At 58.9% G+C, this 17,749-nt stretch overlaps 2 protein-coding genes across 8 annotated transcripts in view; both read left to right on the top strand.

Moving 5' to 3' along the window:
* Positions 1–8,004, top strand: part of SPTBN4 (spectrin beta, non-erythrocytic 4) — a 31,414-nt gene extending 23,410 nt beyond the window's left edge. Inside the window, exons 26-37 of the mRNA XM_081962758.1 lie at positions 47–251; positions 566–943; positions 1,052–1,296; positions 1,395–1,533; positions 2,292–2,376; positions 2,703–2,899; positions 3,011–3,573; positions 3,927–3,996; positions 4,102–4,385; positions 5,553–5,726; positions 5,854–5,896; positions 5,986–8,004. Of these exons, the coding sequence (XP_081818884.1) occupies positions 47–251; positions 566–943; positions 1,052–1,296; positions 1,395–1,533; positions 2,292–2,376; positions 2,703–2,899; positions 3,011–3,573; positions 3,927–3,996; positions 4,102–4,385; positions 5,553–5,726; positions 5,854–5,896; positions 5,986–6,147 (2,545 nt within the window). The 3' untranslated portion in view covers positions 6,148–8,004. The remainder of the gene's footprint in view (positions 1–46; positions 252–565; positions 944–1,051; positions 1,297–1,394; positions 1,534–2,291; positions 2,377–2,702; positions 2,900–3,010; positions 3,574–3,926; positions 3,997–4,101; positions 4,386–5,552; positions 5,727–5,853; positions 5,897–5,985) is intronic.
* A 138-nt stretch (positions 8,005–8,142) lies between these two features.
* On the top strand, positions 8,143–14,754 carry SHKBP1 (SH3KBP1 binding protein 1). Of its 7 annotated transcripts, none has more exons than XM_081962774.1 (18): positions 8,143–9,168; positions 9,257–9,310; positions 9,392–9,437; positions 9,538–9,611; positions 9,706–9,764; positions 9,892–9,975; positions 10,055–10,201; positions 10,451–10,541; positions 10,640–10,830; positions 11,314–11,429; positions 12,078–12,165; positions 12,252–12,368; positions 12,512–12,682; positions 12,782–12,934; positions 13,020–13,116; positions 13,355–13,533; positions 13,743–13,866; positions 14,066–14,754. In XM_081962774.1, the coding sequence occupies exons 1-18, from the start codon at positions 8,870–8,872 to the stop codon at positions 14,337–14,339; spliced, it is 2,364 nt and encodes a 787-aa protein (XP_081818900.1). In that variant the 5' UTR covers positions 8,143–8,869; the 3' UTR covers positions 14,340–14,754. The 7 variants fall into 7 exon arrangements, with proteins under 7 accessions (XP_081818900.1, XP_081818899.1, XP_081818898.1 ...); XM_081962773.1 differs by having other exon boundaries at positions 13,743–13,872; XM_081962772.1 differs by having other exon boundaries at positions 9,257–9,437.
* Positions 14,755–17,749: the final 2,995 nt, after the last annotated feature.

Below are 17,749 nucleotides of genomic sequence, written 5' to 3'. Positions count from 1 at the left end.
CCTATCCCCCCTGCCTGCCACGCTGACCAGCTTGTGTCCTTGCCAGCGAGCAGGTCAGCAGGAGACAGTCCCAGGTGGACCGGCTCTACGTGTCCCTGAAGGACCTGGTAGAGGAGCGTAAGGCTAGCCTGGAGCAACAGTATTGGCTTTACCAACTGCACCGTGAGGTGGACGAGATGGAGCACTGGATCGCCGAGAAGGAGGTGGTGGCTGGCTCGCCTGAACTGGGGCAGGACTACGAGCATGTAACCGTAAGAAAGGGCAAAGGGATGAGGGCCCGGAAATGAGAAGGGGATCCTGCCTGGGGGACGGCAGCACCCACCAAAAGCCAGCTTCTTGTGGGCCGCTCGGTGAGGCTGTGCCATGCTTTGCCCATGGCTAGGAAATGCTCACAAGCCTTGTGCTGGTTCCAGAGCCAAAGAGGGGCAGAGGAATTAAGGACTGGCAAGGAAAAGGAAACAGCAAGAATAGCATGCCTAGAACGCAGAAAGCAAGGAGAGTTTCAGCTGCTGTTGCACGAGACACACCAGTGCCATCCGCATAGCGCTCTCTTCGTTTTGTACAGTTGCTGCAGGAGAAGTTCACTGAGTTTGCCAGCGAGACTGGCACTATTGGCAATGAGAGGATCTTGGCCATCAACCAGATGGTGGATGAGCTGATTGAGTATGGGCACGTGGATGCTGCCACCATTGCTGAGTGGAAGGACGGGGTGAACGAGGCCTGGGCAGACTTGCTGGAGCTGATGGAGACCCGGGCGCAGATGCTGGCTGCCTCCCACGAGCTGCACAAGTTCTTCAATGACTGCAAGGATGTCCTGTCCCAAATTGAGGAGAAGAAGCAGCGCCTGCCCGCCATTGCAGCCCGGGAATGCAAGACCTCAGCTGGGACTCTGCAAAGGATGCTCAAGTCCTTTGAGCACGACATCCAGGTGCTGGTGGCCCAGGTGAGTGGGGAGGGGACAGAGCTCAGGGAATGCCCACCCCGGGGATGAGCAAGCTGCCAGGTAGGATCATATCTTCCTGTTCTGGGGTCGGGGGCGGATGGATGGCAGGTACGGCAGCTGCAGGAGGTGGCAGCCCAACTGCAGACGGTGTACGCGGGTGAGAATGCCGACGCCATCGCCACCAAGGAGCAGGAATTGATGTGTTCCTGGAAAGAGTTGCTGAGCTCGTGCGAAGATTACCGACTGCAGGTCACCACCACAGCCGATAAGATCCGCTTCCTGAACTTAGTGCGGGACCTCATTTCCTGGATGGACATCCTCCTCTGCCAGATTGGTGCTGGCGAGAAGCCCAGGTACTGCCAAGGAGAGTGGCCTGGCCTGCCCTCCTCGGAAGGAGCGGCGCCTCCCCCTCGTGGCCCTTCCACTCTCCCCACACTGTCTCTCTGTGCAGGGATGCGTCCACCGTGGAGGTGCTGATGAGCGACCATCAAGGCCTGAAGGGTGAAATTGAGGCTCGCAGCAAGTCCATCTCCGCCTGTGTTGACCTGGGCAAGACGCTGGTGCTGAACAGAAGCCCAGCCTCCGAGGAGGTGAGTCTCGCCCAGGGCCCATTGCAGGGCAGGCATGTGGGCCCACTGTTTGTGGGGGGTTGGGAGGACAGCCCAGACCTGGGGCCCGGAGTGCTTGTGGGATTTAATATGCAGGGGCAAGGCTTATAAAATCTGTTTGTCAGAAGTTTCCCTCATGTCCGTCGCTGCACGCAGGTTTTAATCTGCACTAGGAAACTGCAGGGAGCAAAGAGCTGGGGGTGGGGGGTGGGGGGGCAGATCAACTACCCTGAACTTGCTGAGGTTGGGTGGAGGGATGCTGGAGCCAGGCCCCATTCTCTCTTGAGCGGGAGGATGAAAGATATTGTGTGGCCTCCCACAAAACCTCTGGAGGAGTGAGAGACCGTTGCTGATGCGGCTCCCCTGGCCGGAGCGAGGAGCCAGAGAGGGACTCCTCTGCGCATGAGCAAAGTGCCTTTGCTCTCACTGATTTCAGCGGGAAGCAGATGTGAGAGGCGGCGCCTGCAGGACTGCTGTGGAAAGCAGAGCAGAGACCTTCCGAAGGCGGCAGGCAGGCCAGAGGGAAGGGCAGCTCCATTTGCTCAGCAGCCTTTGCCTGGCTCAGCGCCAGACAGAGCCCAACGACCCCTGGGCCTGGGGCCAGTGGGACCCAGGGCAAGTGCCCGGCTTCAGGCACTGAGCAAAAGCAAAGCTTTCCGAGATGGTGGCGGGGATCCTGGAAAGTTCAAAATAGCGTCCCTCTCCCCCTCCCAGCCTGGATTCTCTTGCTTGCAATGCAGATCAAGCTCCACCTGGAGAAGCTGATGACCAAGAAGAAGGAGATGGTGGACAAGTGGGATCAGCACTGGGAGTGGCTGCAGCAAAGTGAGTCTGCTTGGCCCACCCCTCTTCCCAGGGTGGAGGCCAAGGGCAGAGTCAGGGTGCGGGACCCCCGGAGGAGCAGCAGTGGCTGGAGCTGCACCTTGGAGGGTTAGGGTTAGGGTCATTCTCAGTGACCGCCTCTAGAGTGATGCATGCCCAGCTGGCCCAAGTGGGAGAGGGGGAGGGAGGGAGAGGGAGAGAGACAGCAGGCCAGTCTCTGCTGGATCCTGGGTTGGGCATTGCTTGGCTGCCCTGCTTCTGGGCTTCCTAAAGAGGCCGGGCACATCCAGAGAAGCCTTTGCTCAGGGCTCTTCCTCCCTCCTTGGCAGTGCTGGAGGTGCACCAGTTTGCCCAGGAGGCTGTTGTGGCAGATGCTTGGCTGACCGCCCAGGAGCCCCTGCTGAGGAGCCGGGAGCTGGGCAACAGCGTGGATGAGGTGGAACAACTCATCCGGCGCCACGAAGCCTTCCGGAAAACCGCTGCCGCTTGGGAGGAGCGCTTCAGCTCCCTGAGACGTCTCACCACCGTAGGAGCCCAGACTCAGGGCCCTTGCCCTGGGAGGCTGGGATGGGTGGGCCCAGTGTGGTGGGCACACAAGACACTTACTGGCCTCTTTCTTGTCTCGGTTGCCCCTTAGATTGAGAAACTGAAGGCCGAGCAGAGCAAGCAGCCCCCCACTCCTCTTTTGGGCCGAAAGATCTTCCCGGACCCTGCTGAGATGAGCAACAAGGGTGCCTCCCTCCTGTGCCAGCCGCTCTTCGAGAAGGCCCACGCACTGCTCAATGGACTGGAGCCAGAGCCCACTGAGGCCAAGATGGCCTACGTCCGGCAGGAGTTGAAACCGGAGCGGCTGCAACCCAAGATTGACCGCCTGCAAGAGGGCCTGGGAGTTGCAGTGGAAGCCAAAGCCCAGGAGAAGGCAGGCGAGGCCACCGCGGCTGTGGAGGAAGCCCTCAGAGTGGGCACCTTGAGCCGAACTCCAGGGTCCTTTCTAGAACAGGGGGAAGCCAAGGTAAGCCGGTCGGATAGGCACCGGGAGCGTCAGGAATCCCGGCGCCCGCTGGAGCGGCATGAGTCCATCGAGCAGGATGCATCCCGGCATGAGCCAGCCGAGCGCAAGAGGGAGAGACGGGACCGGAGGGCAGAGCGACGGGAGTCCAGTGAGCAGGAGGCTCCCCAAATGGACCCCAAAGCAGGCGGGTAGGTGCTGGTCCCTCAGACGGCAAGCGTGAGAAGGGAGGCCGCAGCCTGTCCCTTCCCATGTGCGGGACTCCCACCTGGGGACTCTGTGCCCAAGGGTTAGCCCTTCTGTGGCTGCAATTTCAGTCGAGGGAAAAGTTAATTCGGCATTAAGAGAGGGAAGAACCGGCCAGCGTTTCTGAGGCGGGGAGTCCTTTGGGCACAGAGAAAGAGAGCTGTGGCTGGGCTGGGCCGGGCCAGGCCAAACTGTACCAGACCCCTCCTCCAAACTGCCCCGTTATTCCAGGGCCACACAACTCTGCTAGGGTGGCTGCTGCCTGCTTCTGGCTTGACTCTCCCTCTCTTGTCGACAGCAAAGCCACCTTGGCTGACATTGTGGAGCAGCTGCAGGAGAAGGAATTGGGAGCACTGGCCTCTGGCACGGTAAGTACCCTTCCCCTCCTGGCTGGATGGGCCCGGGAGCCCCCAGCATGCAGTCCATGGATCCCTCCTTTCTTTTGGCTGTCCGTGCTCCTTTCTCCCCTGTAGCCTCGGGAAAGAGAGTCTCCTGCTCGCCTTCCCAATGGGCTAGATGTGCTCCCAGAGAGGACGCCACGGCCGGACCGGCCCCGTGCCCGCGACAGACCCAAACCTCGCCGCAGGCCCCGTCCCAAAGATTCCAACGCACCAGCAGGTGAAGCCCGGCGTTCTCGCTCTGCCCCTGCCCAGAGCAGTGTCCCACTCCCACCGCCCCCCACCCATACCATCCAGCAGGAGGGCTACCTTCTTCGCAAGCTTGAGCTGGAGAGGCCAAACAAGAAATCTGCCAACAGGTAAGGCGGGAGGGAGGGCAGGGGGGCAACAAGACTGCTGCTCGGGGGCTGGCCCAGTTCTGCAGCCAGATCCTATGGGTCAACAGCTGGCAGCTGCCACTCTCTCAAGAAGATGGCCTGGTTATGGGGCCAGAGCAGTTGGATGGCCACTGGGCTGGGCGAGCAGGTGAGTGGGAGGGAGTCCATCCTCCCCAGGACTTGAAGGTCTGGAAAGGGCGTTTTCCTCTGAGCTGCTATGAGCACACCTGCGCCCAGGTGCCACAACACTCTGACTGAAAGGAGCTGTTGCTTAAAGGGCCCAGACCCTGGCAAAGACGAGGCTCTGCAAAGGTATTGAGGATGGAAGTCCAAGAGGGGAAATAGGCTTCCTCAGCTGGGCACCAAGCATAGCCTTCCCAAACCAGGTTCACCCAATGATAGAAAGTCCCAGAATTCCTCAATGGAGCAATCTGAGAATTCTGGGAACTGAACATTTGTAGAATACAATCTCAGGGACTCTGTTCAAGATGCTTTGGGAGTCTGGGGAAGCCATGAGAATGACAGCCGAGCTGAGAGGGGCAGGGAGGGTGAAGGAGCAGAAGAACAGGCTGGGACCTTATTTGGAAGTGGAATTTCCATCCCTAACTGAAGCGGTTGTTAAGTGCAACATCATGTGGCCGCACAGTGATGGTGATGTTGATTGTTGGGTGAATACCTCAAGTTTCTCCTGCCTGTTTCTCCTTTTTCTTGTGCAAACGGCCGCCGCTTCAAATCCCCTCTTGGCCCGGATGAAGAGCCCCCCGTTTTCTGCCATTCCTTCCCACTCTCCACAGCTGACCTTCCTCTCCCCCCCCCCACATCCCCAACACCAGTCACCTAGTGCAACCCTAGTCTGTCCTGGCTGGAGGGGTCTGCATGCCCCACCCATCCCTGCCCCACACAAATCAGCTGCTTGGCTGTCCTGCCCCAAGGAGGGAGCCATCCAGAGAATGATGCCCAGACCCCACCGGAATGGAACCCAAGCCCCCTGCCTTGAGGAGAGGAGACTTTGGAGGGGACGACACTTGGCCTTCCCCAAATGCAAACGCCCTGGGACAGGGCTGGAACCAGTTTCCGATGGGAAGCAAGGGGGCTGCTGGGAGGATGAATGGATCCTGAGAGAGTTTCTCTCCACCCACCTTCTGGTAGATCTTGGATCAACCTCTACTGCGTCCTCAGCAAAGGGGAGCTGGGCTTCTACAAGGACTCCAAGGGCCGGGAATCCGGGAGCACCCACAGCAACGAGCCCCTGCTGAGCCTGCAGACGGGCACCGCGGAGGTGGCCAACGACTACAAGAAGAAGAAAAACGTGCTGAAGATCAAGTGAGCCTCCTCCTGGGGGGCAGGCAGGGGGGGTGTCAGAGCCAAGGATCCAGTCCCCTTGGAGGTACAGGCAGGGTTGTCAGGAGGGGACCAAAGCTGCCCCTGTTGATGGGATTCTCCCCTGCAGAACTAACGACGGGGTCGAATTCCTCCTGCAAGCCAAGGATGAGGTATGGTCTTCCTCCACCACCCACCACCCCCAGGGCTCGGTGGGACACCCCCACCCCTCTCAGACCTGTAAGGACTCTTCCCTCCTTAGGAGGACATGAAGACCTGGCTGACGGCTCTGAGTTCCTCCATCGCGGAGCACGGGGAGATTGCCCGCTGGGGTCAGGCACTGCTCACCACCTCCTCCACAGACGAAGGCCTCCCCAAGCGGGAGACGGACAGAAGGGCCAGCACATCTGGCAGGAAGAAATGAGACAGCTGCCCACCCTCCCCCACCCCTGCGGCTGGGAAGGACAGGCAGGCCGGCCAAAGTAGTCTTGGTGTGTGGAGAAGACTCAGGGGTGGCTGCGGGGCTGCCCAACAGGAGTGCTGAGGCTCCTGCCAAGAAGGAGGGGCAAGGGGGGGGGACACGACTTCTCTGTGAAGCAGATGCTGGACCTGTGTGGCTGGACAAAGAGCTTCTGCCTGCCTTGTCTCTGTTGGGAGCTGAGAGGCGCCTACAGCCTGGAGACAGAGTTTGGCTTCCCCATGAATGGCAGCAGGAGACCAGGCGCCCCCGGGCTCCCCTTCTCCCCCATTTCCCTTTCCATCCGTGTTCTGGCAGCCGGGCAGAAGGATGTGGTCCATGCTTCTCCTTTTGCTCCTCTGTTCAGTGGAATGACTGCAGCCCCCCAGAGGACAAGCGCTGGGGCCCAGCCAGCAGGGAGGAAATCTTGTCTTCCTTGCAGCTTCACGTCTCCCAGAAATGGTGCTACTGTGGGTGCCAAGGACGGTGTGTGTGTGTGTGTTTCTCAGGGCTTGCTGCAGGCCCTTCTCTGCACGAGTCTCCTTCCCCCCACCTTCACCTCACAAGGGCCACTCGCTAGAATATCGCCCCCCCCCCCAGCCCTGGAGGGAAGAGCCGTTCTGTGGGGTCCAGCTGCTGCCTTCAGCCTGCCTTGGAGAGGACTTCCATGTCTGCTCCCCAACTGATTGCCTTGGCCTCCCTCCCCTTTCAAAGTTGTGCTTGGACGCATGCTGGGTAAATCCCTGGGATGAAACCGCCCCCCCAAAGATGACCTGGGGGGGCTGAAAGGCAGATGCTCTTCCAGCTGACCCTCCAGAACTTCAGTCTCTGAGAAGCCTCCCGCTTTGCTTGCCAACTGCCCCTTGAGCACCATGCTTGGCCTCCTGGATCTTCCTGCTTTCCAGGACGAAGAAGGCCAAAGTGGAGAATGTGTGGGAAGACCCCTTGCCCTTGTGAACAAGCCATATTCACATCCCCGCTCCTGCTAGGAGGGAGGGGGGAGGGGGGCTCACCCAGGTGTATTTATATGCAATAACACAATGGGAGACTGGCCGGCCTCTGCGTAGTCCCTCCCAGCAGAGCAGTGAGAGCTTGCATGGGACCACCCGACTCTTGAGCCCGCCTCTGATGCTAAATGTCCAAGGGCTGCCCGTTTCCTGACTCCCTCTGTCCCTCCACTGTAGCAAGTGGGTGGGAGGGGGGGCTGATGTGAAGCAGAACCAGGAATGCCTGTCCCTCTGTCCAGGGAGTCATCATGCATGCCAATCCCTTTCTCCGCATAGCCCAGAATGTGCTCCCCTCCCATGCTTGAGGAAGCAGGAAGAGATGGTGGCTGTGGGCCTCTGGGGGGGAATCATGCAAAGCACAGGGAGCCCAGAGGGAAGATGGACCACGTTCAGTAGCTCTAATTTGAAACTTCACTTCCTTTCATGACCTGCTAAAGTGGATGCACACAGACCGTCTAGAAGAACAGGCAAAGAGAACTAAGGGGGTTTGGAATTAAAATGTGTGTGCTGAGCCCAGAAACCACCAGTTTAGCTGCCGTGTGGCTCAGTCTTTTCCCGACGCCCCCACCCACCCACCCCAGCATCCTTCATCAGCCAGGGGTCAAGGGACTAGTAGGGCAGTTCCTGCTTCCTGTGGTGGTGTGACAACACTGCCTGAGTAGGGGGCAATTCCAGCCTCTTCTGGACCTGATATAGTCTCCACAATGCTCCACCCTGGGTGGGGTTGGCACAGCTTCTGTGTCTGGGAGCTTCCCTGGTTCAGAATTGTAACTGCTTTTTTTTGTCTAGTATAAAGGATCAATCAAAATACGAATAATTGGGGGTCACCTCTTTTCTCTAATTGTAAATCTGGACATGGTTTTTCAGAGACCAGTTTGTAAACATTGGAAATCCTGGGGAGGCGAGATCAAAAAGTGGGTTGCTCCACCTTCCCACAGCCTGGTCTTTGCAGCCATTTTGGGAAAGTGCCCTCCACCGGGCCGGCCGCAAACTGGCGGAAGCCTCCAGGGGCAACGGCTGGTCTTCCTCGGAGCCCTTGCACAGAAACGATGGGACTTGTTCAGCTGCCTCCCGGGCTCCAGCAGCGGAGAAAGCGGGAGCCCTTCGCCGAAGAAGGGAACGGGCGGTCGAATCCCGTTCTTTGAGGGCAGGGGCGGCGCATCTATTGCCAGTATAAACAGCACACCTGCAGGCGAAGGCGGAAACTGTCCTGGGGTTTCCAGCCGCTGCCGCTTCTTAAACTCGCTCCGGCCGTTTCCTTGTGTGTCTCCCGGGAGGCGTCTGCCTTTCGGCTGGCCAGGTTGCGTCTCGCCGGCCCATTATTAACATTCATCCCGTAGATTCCGAGGGTGGGGGGCTTGCGCAAGCGGGCGGTAGTTGGGCAAAGCCGTGCTCGCCTGCGGCTAGGAAGGGACGCGCTTCCTTAGGAGTTTAACGTCTGGAATTCGTCCGCGGCCTTGAGAAGCGGGGGCCCTCTGGAAGCGGAGAAAGGCTGTCGAAAACCACCGAGTAGGAGTCAAGGGAGCCGCTTTCCCCTTCTGGGGAGTCGCCGACGGCTATTTCTCAAAGGGGCTAGGATCGTCCTCCGCACGGGCGCCCTGGTTTGCCTCCCTCGGGGGCCCCTTGATCATCCCGCCTGAGGGGGGGGTAGTGCTAGCTCCCCCAGAAGCCCTCCTGCAGGCATGTGTCGGGAGCAACCCCACCGACCGGAGGGCGGGCGGTTTCGGAAACCCGCAGCGGCGGCAGCGCCACGGAAGCCGGGGAGAAGCGGCAGGACTACGACGCCCATCGGCCCCCGGGAGACTCGGCCAATCGGGAAGCCCCAGAGGAAGGCGCGGCTGCCTGGCGTCCAGGGGAGCCAATGGGCAGTCCGTACCCGATCGGCCGGATCCGGAAGCGACCTGGCGAGCAGGATGGCGGCCAGCGGCGGCCCGGCGCCCGGAGGGGCAGAGCTGGTGCGGCTGAACGTGGGCGGGCGCAGGCGAGTGGCCGCGGCCCCGGGACGGAGGGAGGGAGGGGTCTGACCGGGGCTCCTGCGCCCTTGACTCGCCGCCTCACTCCGCCCGCAGGTTCTGCACCTCCCGCCAGACGCTCGCCTGGGCGCCGGACTCCTTCTTCTCCAGGTGCCTCCGGGGAGGGGAGGGGGAAGGGTTCTCCTGCCCCCCCCCGCCTACCCCCCCCCTCACCGCCCCTCTCGCCCGCAGCCTCCTCAGCGGACGCATCTCCTCGCTACAGGACGAGACCGGCGCCGTAAGTGAGCCTCCCCCTCCCCGCTGCTGCTGAGGGGCATCGGCGTCTCCCCGGCCCCGCGGCCGGTGGCGAGCCTCGCCCTTCTCTTCCCTTCCCCCAGATCTTCATCGACCGGGACCCTGACCTCTTCGGCTCCGTCCTCCACTTCCTCCGCTGCAAAGAGCTGGACCTCAGGTAAGAGCCCCGCTGCTTCGGGAGCGGGGCGGGAGGAGGCAGGAACGCTGGGGCCGCCGCCCGCACCGGTTCCTCCGCTTTTTCTGCTCCACAGGGGGAGCGACGTCTCGCTGCTGCTGCACGAAGCCCAGTTCTACGGGATCACCCCTCTCAGTAGGTTGCGGGCTGCGGCTCCTGGGGAGCCATCCTGGGCGGGCCCCCAAAGACAGTCTGCGGAACAACAACCCCCCCCCCCCAAGGACTCAACTGGCCTCTATGCCTTGCTCTCTCTCCTTCACAGTTCGCCGCCTGCAGTTGCACCAGGAACTGGAGCGGTCCTCTTGCGGGAGCGTCCTGTTCGAGGGTTACTTGCCCCCCCCTTCTGGTAGGGTTCGGCCACTGGAGTTATGGACTGTAGCCATCCCCCTGTGGCCCCTATCATCTCTTGCTCTCCTTTCCTGCAGTATTTCCTACTAAGCGGTGGAACCGCCACAGCATCACGGGTGGACAGTTGGCTGCCCAGTCAGGCAATCCCCTGGTGCGCCGGAGCAACACCATGCCCCCCAACCTTGGCATCGGAGGCCGGGTGGAGGAGAGGAGCAGGGCAGCCGGTGGGTGTCAGGAAGGGAAAGGTGGAAGCGGACCTGGGAGGTGGGGGTGGGAGCCTGGGGGGGGTGTGGCTGTGCTGTTGCCGCAAGGGCTCTGGTGTCTGGTTCTGCAGCTCAGCTGATAGGGCTTGTAGTTTGGTCTTAACGATGGAAGACGCTGGGATGCTCAAGGCACGGAGGGTGGCTTGTGGGAAATGCTCTCTGGATTCTGGGAATGGGGTGCCGCGCATCTGCATTGCACGTTTCCTTTAGGAGCCACAAATGATCCAGGTATGGTTCGTCTTATCTGTGGCCATCATAACTGGGTCGCCCTGGCTTACGTTCACTTCCTTATCTGCTACAAGTAAGTGTGAGTCTGGGTGTACCTGGGTCCTCAGCGTGGGGGGTGAGTGGGAAGAGATTGGCCTCCCTCTGCTTCCTGACCCATTTCTCACCCTGTAGGATGAAGGAGACCTCTGGCTGGCAGCTGGCTTTCTGTAGCCCCCGGCTGGACTGGGTAATCGAGCGCGTGGCATTAAATGCCCGGGTGCTTGGTGGGTCCCTGGGTGATAGTGACAAAATGGTGGCTGCTGCCTCCTGCAGCGAAATCCTTCTATGGGCCCTTCAGCCTGACGGGAACGGCACTGAGATTGGTGAGAAACTACCCACACACACACACACATGTCCTTAGCGATCTAAAATGCCTCTTGGGTGTGGGGAAGCCAGCTAGATTTCCTGGATGCTGGCTTTGCCTGGGCTAAGGTAGAAAAGTTTGTTTTCTGGGCAGTGGGATCAGAATAAGGCAGGTTGATAGGCAGCTGCCAGGAACCTCCCCTTTGCTCTTGTGCGAGTGTCTCAAACCTGTCCCCAAAACCCAGCTGGCTCTGGTGGGTGGGCCTTGCGCTCCCCGGTGGCTGAGGAGGGCTTTGGAAGAAGGTGAGCAAACCTATAGATGGGGGGGTGGGCTTAGCTTCTGTCTTTACTTGAACTTTCAGAGACGTTATTCCTGAGTTGGGTGGGGAGGGGCAGGCACTCCAGTCGGCCTCCTGCTCTTGGAGGAGCTGGTTCAGGAGTCTCGGGGGCCGAATCCTGCAGCCTCTCCTTCCCTTCTCCCGGTTGCTTCTTTTCTTCTGCAGGAGTCTTCTCTTTAGGGGTCCCCCTGGAAGGTCTCTTCTTTGTTGGCAGCCAGCTTATTGCCACCAGCCACACAGGCAAGATTGGCGTCTGGAACGCCGTCACCAAACACTGGCAGGTAACGAAGCAGCTGGTGGGAATGTGAGGGAGGATTCCTAGTAGCATTTGTTGATTTGTTACAAGAAGTTGTATAATAGCTGCAGATTTGGGATTAATTAAATACAGCTTGGGGGAGGGGGTTCTGCTGAGTCTGACCTGTGGCAACTAAATTATACTTGGCAGCTCCTCCCCCACCCCCTTTTGAAGATGGAGACAAAAGTTACTTGACTCCACTTCTCTGATTCTTAAATCAGCTCCTCATGATTTTCCAAAGATCATAGCAAAGTTTTGAACAGGTTGTCTGCCAGTTCCTGTAATCCATCTGGCCGTGAAGGTTTAAACGTATCCACACTCCGTGGGTGTTGTCTGGCTGCATATCACCTGACTCACTGGGTGGCAAACGTCCCTCCGAAGGGAAGGAGGTTGGGTCCCAGTTGGGGCTGGTGGGAGGCCTTTTGCCCTCTTTGTGGAACATTTCAAGCACTTAGTGCAGCTTCTTTCATTTAAAGCATTCATGAATGAAGTCTTTTCCTGCTTATCTCAGCTAATGGGGTTCTCAGTTCAGGATCCGCCTCGATTCTTCTAAGAATTAATTTCCTAGCTCTCGGAGGCTGTGACCTCCGGCCCCCTGATCCCCCTGTTCTCACCAGCTGCTCCACCTCCACAGACTCAAGATGTGGTTCCCATCAACAGCCATGATGCCGCGGGCTCCTTCTTGCTCCTGGGCTGCCACAATGGCTCCATCCATTACGTTGGTGAGTCACGGCCAGCCGTCCCAGCAAAGCTACGTTGGCTCTGTCCTGGCAGCTGCCCTTCTCACCTGCCAGCTGCTTCCCCACAGATGTTCAGAAGTTCCCTCTGCGCATGAAGGACAATGACCTCCTGGTGACCGAGCTGTACCATGACCCTGCGGAGGATGCTGTCACTGCCCTCAGTGTCCACCTCACACCCAAGAGCAGTAAGCCCTCCCCCCCCCAGGCAGAATTGGGCACAGGAGCCTGAGTCACCTGCCCTGGCTTTCCCAAATCCCGGCTAAGCTTTGCCTCCCTCCCTGGGCTGGGGCAGGTCTGCTTGCCTCCAGCCCTCTGCTCCCATGTGTAGGCCACAGTGGAAATTGGATTGAAATTGCCTATGGCACCAGTTCGGGGATGGTACGCGTGATCGTCCAGCACCCAGAGACAGTGGGCTCGGGGCCCCAGCTCTTCCAGACCTTTGCTGTCCATCGTAGTCCTGTCACCAAGGTGATGCTGTCAGAGAAGCACCTTATCTCAGGTACTGGCTTTGAGGAGGAGGGACAGATGGGTGAGACCAGCCAAGGGTCCTCTCCCTCCCTCCCTCCCTCATTTTTTCTGCCTTCCCCCCTCCCCCCAGTCTGTGCTGATAGCCACGTACGGACGTGGACGGTGACTCGATTCCGTGGGATGATTTCTACGCAGCCAGGCTCCACCCCATTGGCTTCTTTCAAGATTCTGGCCCTGGACTCAGTGGATGGGCAGGGGGGCTGCAATGCAGGCACAGACATTGGTAGGGAGATGTGTGGTGCAAGGGTGGGGCCTGCAAGCTCTGGGCCCTGGGACTCCACCTGCTTCCTTCTCTCTCTCCCATGCAGGGCCTTTTGGCGAGCGCGATGACCAACAGGTGTTCCTCCAGAAGGTGGTTCCAGATGCCAGCAAGCTGTACGTGCGCCTCTCCTCTACTGGGAAGAGGTGGGTCTGCAGTGGTCAGGCTAAGAGATGGCTGTGCTTGAGGCCAAGCTCCAGTGGGTGAAGCCGGAGGCAGCTGGCTGGTCTCCTTGAATTGAGCCCTGCTCTTGCCTTCTGGCAGACCAAAAGTGGTGAATACCACACCAAGCTTCACCAGGGGAAGGAGGGGGTTGGTGGTGGTTCCAGGTGGGGGGGGATCTCACCTATTTCTATCCCATTGGTGCCTCTCTCTTCCCCACAGGATATGCCAGGTATGCTCAGTTGACGGCTCATCAATCACGGCCTTCCTGGTCCAGGAGTGCGAGGGCTCCAGCCGCATCGGCTCCCGTCCACGCCGCTACCTCTTTACTGGCCACAGCAATGGCAGCCTCCAGTTGTGGGACCTCACCACCGCAATGGAGATGGGGGACCAACCTCCAGGTGCAAGGGCTGGTGTTGGCTGGGAAGGGTAGCGGGGGGCAGGGGTGCAGCCAGGGGCTCTGCAGTGGGTGTGGGTAGACTGCCCCTGCCTAGAGAAAGCGTCCCCGCTGCCTTATGCTGTTCGCTGCATCGTTTCTGGGTCTCGGCAGACTCTGATCTCTGCTACTGCCCTTCCTCCCCCATCTCCCCCTCCTCTTGCCATCCCACAGATTGTGGTGGCCTCTCAGAAGAAGAGCTGCTGTCTGAGTTGGGGCAATGTGACCTGGCCCTCACTCATACCCTGGAAACGAGTCCTACGGGGTCTTTCACTCTCTCCAGTACTTCTGGCCTCAGGTACAGGTGGGCATGGGGGCCTGCGCAGCTGATGGGGGCACGTAATTGAAAGGGAACCCACCAGTTGTGCAAGTCTGCAAGGGAAGAGGGCTGACCTGCCAAATCCCCATTTTCCCTGCCCTCGACTGGCCTTTGCTCAATGGGATCCAGCTCTTCTCTTCCCCATAGACACCATGTAACAAGGTTGTGGTTCTCCTAGCCGCCCCCAGAACCAAGATGTCGACAGGATCTGCGAGAAGCCATCGAAAGCCTCCCCAGCCAGGTTGGACTTCCAGCGAGGGGACCGCCACCAACCACAGCCGGGCGGAAACTTCTTGGACCGATCATCCGAGGGCCAGTGGATCAGCCCTTCCCGAGGAGGGCTTTCTGCTAGCCTTCTGAGCCAAAGGTTGCCCAGCCCCCATCCTGGCCCCCTGGAGCCCACCCTCCCCCTAGCCCCACCCAGAGTGCCACTCAGTGAAACCTCTTTCTGACCTCTGCTCGTTGTTGGGGAGCAAGAGAGCCAGCGGGGATGCCTGCTGCTGCTGCATCCAGCCTCTTGCAACTCCCGTGGCCTAGAGCTCAGTCAAGTAGAGCCTGCCTGCCGCAGAGCTGCCCACCCCGCCTCCTTCAGGGCTCCTCGCCCGGGAACTCTGTCCAAAGCCCTTGCCAAGGCTCCCAGGGCCTTCGTCCTCGTTCTTTCCTCCTCCCTGGTGTGCAAGAGCAGATTGCATTAAGTGGTCCCACGTGGCCTCTGCGAGGCTGCCCCTCCCTCCTGTTTGTGAAAAGCCAAAGATATTTATGAGCAATAGCCACCAGCCCTCTTCAGCTGCCTTGGCTGACTGGTTTCCCTTACCTTTCTCTGGTAGATAAGCAGCAATAAATATACGTGGAAAGATGTTCACACAACCTCTGGGCTCTTCCTGGGATTTGCTGGGATTGGCAGGACCTTTCCAGGATCTTGTAGGTTGGAGTCAAAGAAGCCCAGTGATCCAAGTGCTGGGCTTGGCCAAGCAGATGGCGGAGCAGGGGGGTGAGAACCAGGAGCTCCGGAGGGCAGAGCCAGCTCCCTGCTTTGACTGGAGGGACGGCAAATGGTCAATGTAGCAAGGGCCACTTTCTGGTTGGGGGGGGGGGCAGGAAGAATCCCTCTCTGTGGTAGATGGAGGCCTTCAGCGGATCCTGAATTTGGATGGGAGGGGAGCTGAAGATCTCGCCCACTTCTGCACTGCCAGATTTGTGTGACTGGTTTCCATCGGTGCACATGATGTCCGGCACACTGAAGTTGTGTTGCGTGTCCAGCTGGGCAGGGCTGGCACTGCCAAGAATGGAGGCACAGAGATACAGCCAGTGAGGAAGAGCGGACAGGCAGCCTGTCAACCAGTGGGCATGAGTGTAGCTGGGAACCCACCCCTGATGCAATGTGCTGCCAGCCCCCACCTGCACCTGCTTCTCCCGTCAGACGAGCCTTGTGCTGTATTGCAATATTTTCAGGGGAGGGATTATTGTTCTTCCCTCGCCAACACAGAATACACTCCAGACCAAAACTACTTCAACAGCATTTATTGCACCGACAGACAGACAGATCCTTGGCAGCAATCCACAAGGACAAGACTCTCAGAACCCTCCGGCACAGAGACACGATAGCAGCTGTCCAGCATGCTAAGCTTCCAAGACAGAACTTTCCCAATAGTTCCTAACGTTGACTTCTGCAAAGGGCGTATGCATAATCAGTCCTTTTATAGACTGAAGAGGAGTCTACTTATCAGCAGCTGAGAGCCCTTACCGCCGGTAACTGCACCCTTGCGCCTGTGGGCACGGCGGTAACGAGCATCTAAGAACTCCCTGCTGATGTCTGAGTCACTGTCCCGTGACTCCTCCCCACTGCTCCAAGACATGGCATCAGGAGCCCCCCTCCTTTGGCTCTCACCACTGCTCCATGCCTCAGGCGCCTCCTGGTGGCCGACCAGACTCTCCGATCCCTGCTCAGAGTCAGAACCCTGCCCAGGGTCCTCCTCATTCTCCAAAGCCAACTCATAGGGACCCTCGCTGTCGGAGTCTGGTGGCAGCTCCAACGGCTCCTGCTGGGCCACAACAGCTTATTATCCTGGGAGGTTTTATTTTTGGGGAAAGAAGGTAGAGCTTGGGATGCGCCAACCAGGGCAGGAGGACCACAAACCCTTGCAGAGAAGAGGAGGAGGCTAGCCGCTTGGCCTGTGTTTGGGGTTTTCTTTGTTAACCGGATTCCTCTCCTTGGCAAATGGGAGTAATGGTGGAGAAAGGAGGTAGGGATGTGTGTGTGTGTTGGGGGGGGTGGGGGGGTGATCAGAACAACTGCCAGGACCAATCAACCTTCCTTTGCCTCCTGTGGGAGGTCTCCCCTCTTCTTGGCTTTCACCTTTCCTGCTGGGGGAAAACAATGCAGACTTCGGGGAAAGTACCAAAAGAGCAAAGCAGCCCCCCCCCCCCCATTTTGCCTCTGCCTTTTGCAGTGATCAGCTGAGGCCAACTTGTAGAACTTTGTAATCAGTACAGCCTCTTGCTGATCCAATTCTGTACTTTTCTAACAAACATGTTGTAGTTGTGCAATTTTATACACAACTAAATTTGAAATAAGCACAAGGAAATTTATTTATGGACACCAAGCACAGTAGTCCTCATGTTTTGCTGCTGCTTTGTAACTGGGTCCTTTGTGTGTGTGAGGTGTGTGTGTGTCGATGCCGTCACCTGTTCTGCTGTTCTCCATTGATGGGAACAAAATTTTCTACCACAGAATGGCAGCCCTTGTGCAGCAAAACTCGGCATACCAGCTGCCTTTCTCCATTTATGTCCTAATCCTGAGTTCTGCTTGTCACAACAGGAGACAGGAAAAGCTCATCGGCTGCACAAGTGGGGAAGCTACTTTGCTTCAAGACAGGAAACGGCATTTCTCTGCCACAAAGCAGCTCAGCAGAGAGCGCATGACGGACAAAACCTGACTCCTCGCCCTTGATGGCCAAAATTTTGGAGTGTTAGAAGAGCATCTCACCTCAAAGACAGCCTCCTCTTTGCAGGGAAGTCTTTTCCCCTAACAGCTGCCTCCCTGGAAAGAAGCCCTCTGCTCCTCTTCCAGGGCCTTGGCAGGAAGGCAGCTGTCTGGCCAGGCTAGGGCTTCAGGTCTCCTCAAAGAAGGGGCCGGGGCCAGGCTCATGTCTTAGGAAAGCAGGGGGCCTTGCCAATTGGTGTGAAGTTAGAAGTTACAATGCCAGGGGAGCTGCAATGCATTCAGCAAAGGCTTTCGGCAAAGGTCATTACTTCCTTTCAGCTACACGGATGAGAGATTCCCCTCATTTGCCTTCTCAGAGCCTGGGGGAGACACCCTGGCTCTTCTGGGAAGCCTAGAGAGTGAAAATGAAACCCGGGGGGGGGGGTTATTCCTCCCCCATCCCAGGAAAAGCCCAGGTGACCCCCTCAGAAGGAAGGAGCAACTGGGGCTGCAAAGCTCCGGGGGAGGCCGAAGGGCTTGCAAAGGGGGCACCAGATCCGGGGACGGCATCAGGGAAAGGCTGGCTGCCACCAGCACACAGGCGCCGCCACTTCTCTGGCTGCTTGCATGTATCGGTCGGAGAAGCGGACGGGAAGTGAGTGATGAAGGCCGCCTCTGCTCCGAGCGCCCCACTGGGGCTCTTGCTCTCCATCGCCAGCAGGTGGCGCTTCATTGTCAGTGTCTGCCTCGGTCTCGCTGACCTGGCGGCCTCTGAGCACGGAGCCTCTTCTGAAGGGCGGAGGCAGAAGGGAGAAGCTCCGCAGCCCCCGGGGGAAGGCCGGGCGCCGCCGAACACGTACGGGAAGGGCGACCCTTCGGAGGCGTGGCAGGGGCGCTAGAGGACTCTGGGCGCTCTGGCGGTGCCGGGGAGGGAACCAT

This window comes from Natrix helvetica (assembly GCF_964273705.1).
Source record: "Natrix helvetica genome assembly, chromosome: 9".
Classification (NCBI taxonomy): Eukaryota; Metazoa; Chordata; class Lepidosauria; order Squamata; family Natricidae; genus Natrix; species Natrix helvetica.
Note: the sequence above shows the minus strand (reverse complement) of the source record. Positions and strands in the feature narration are given on the sequence as shown.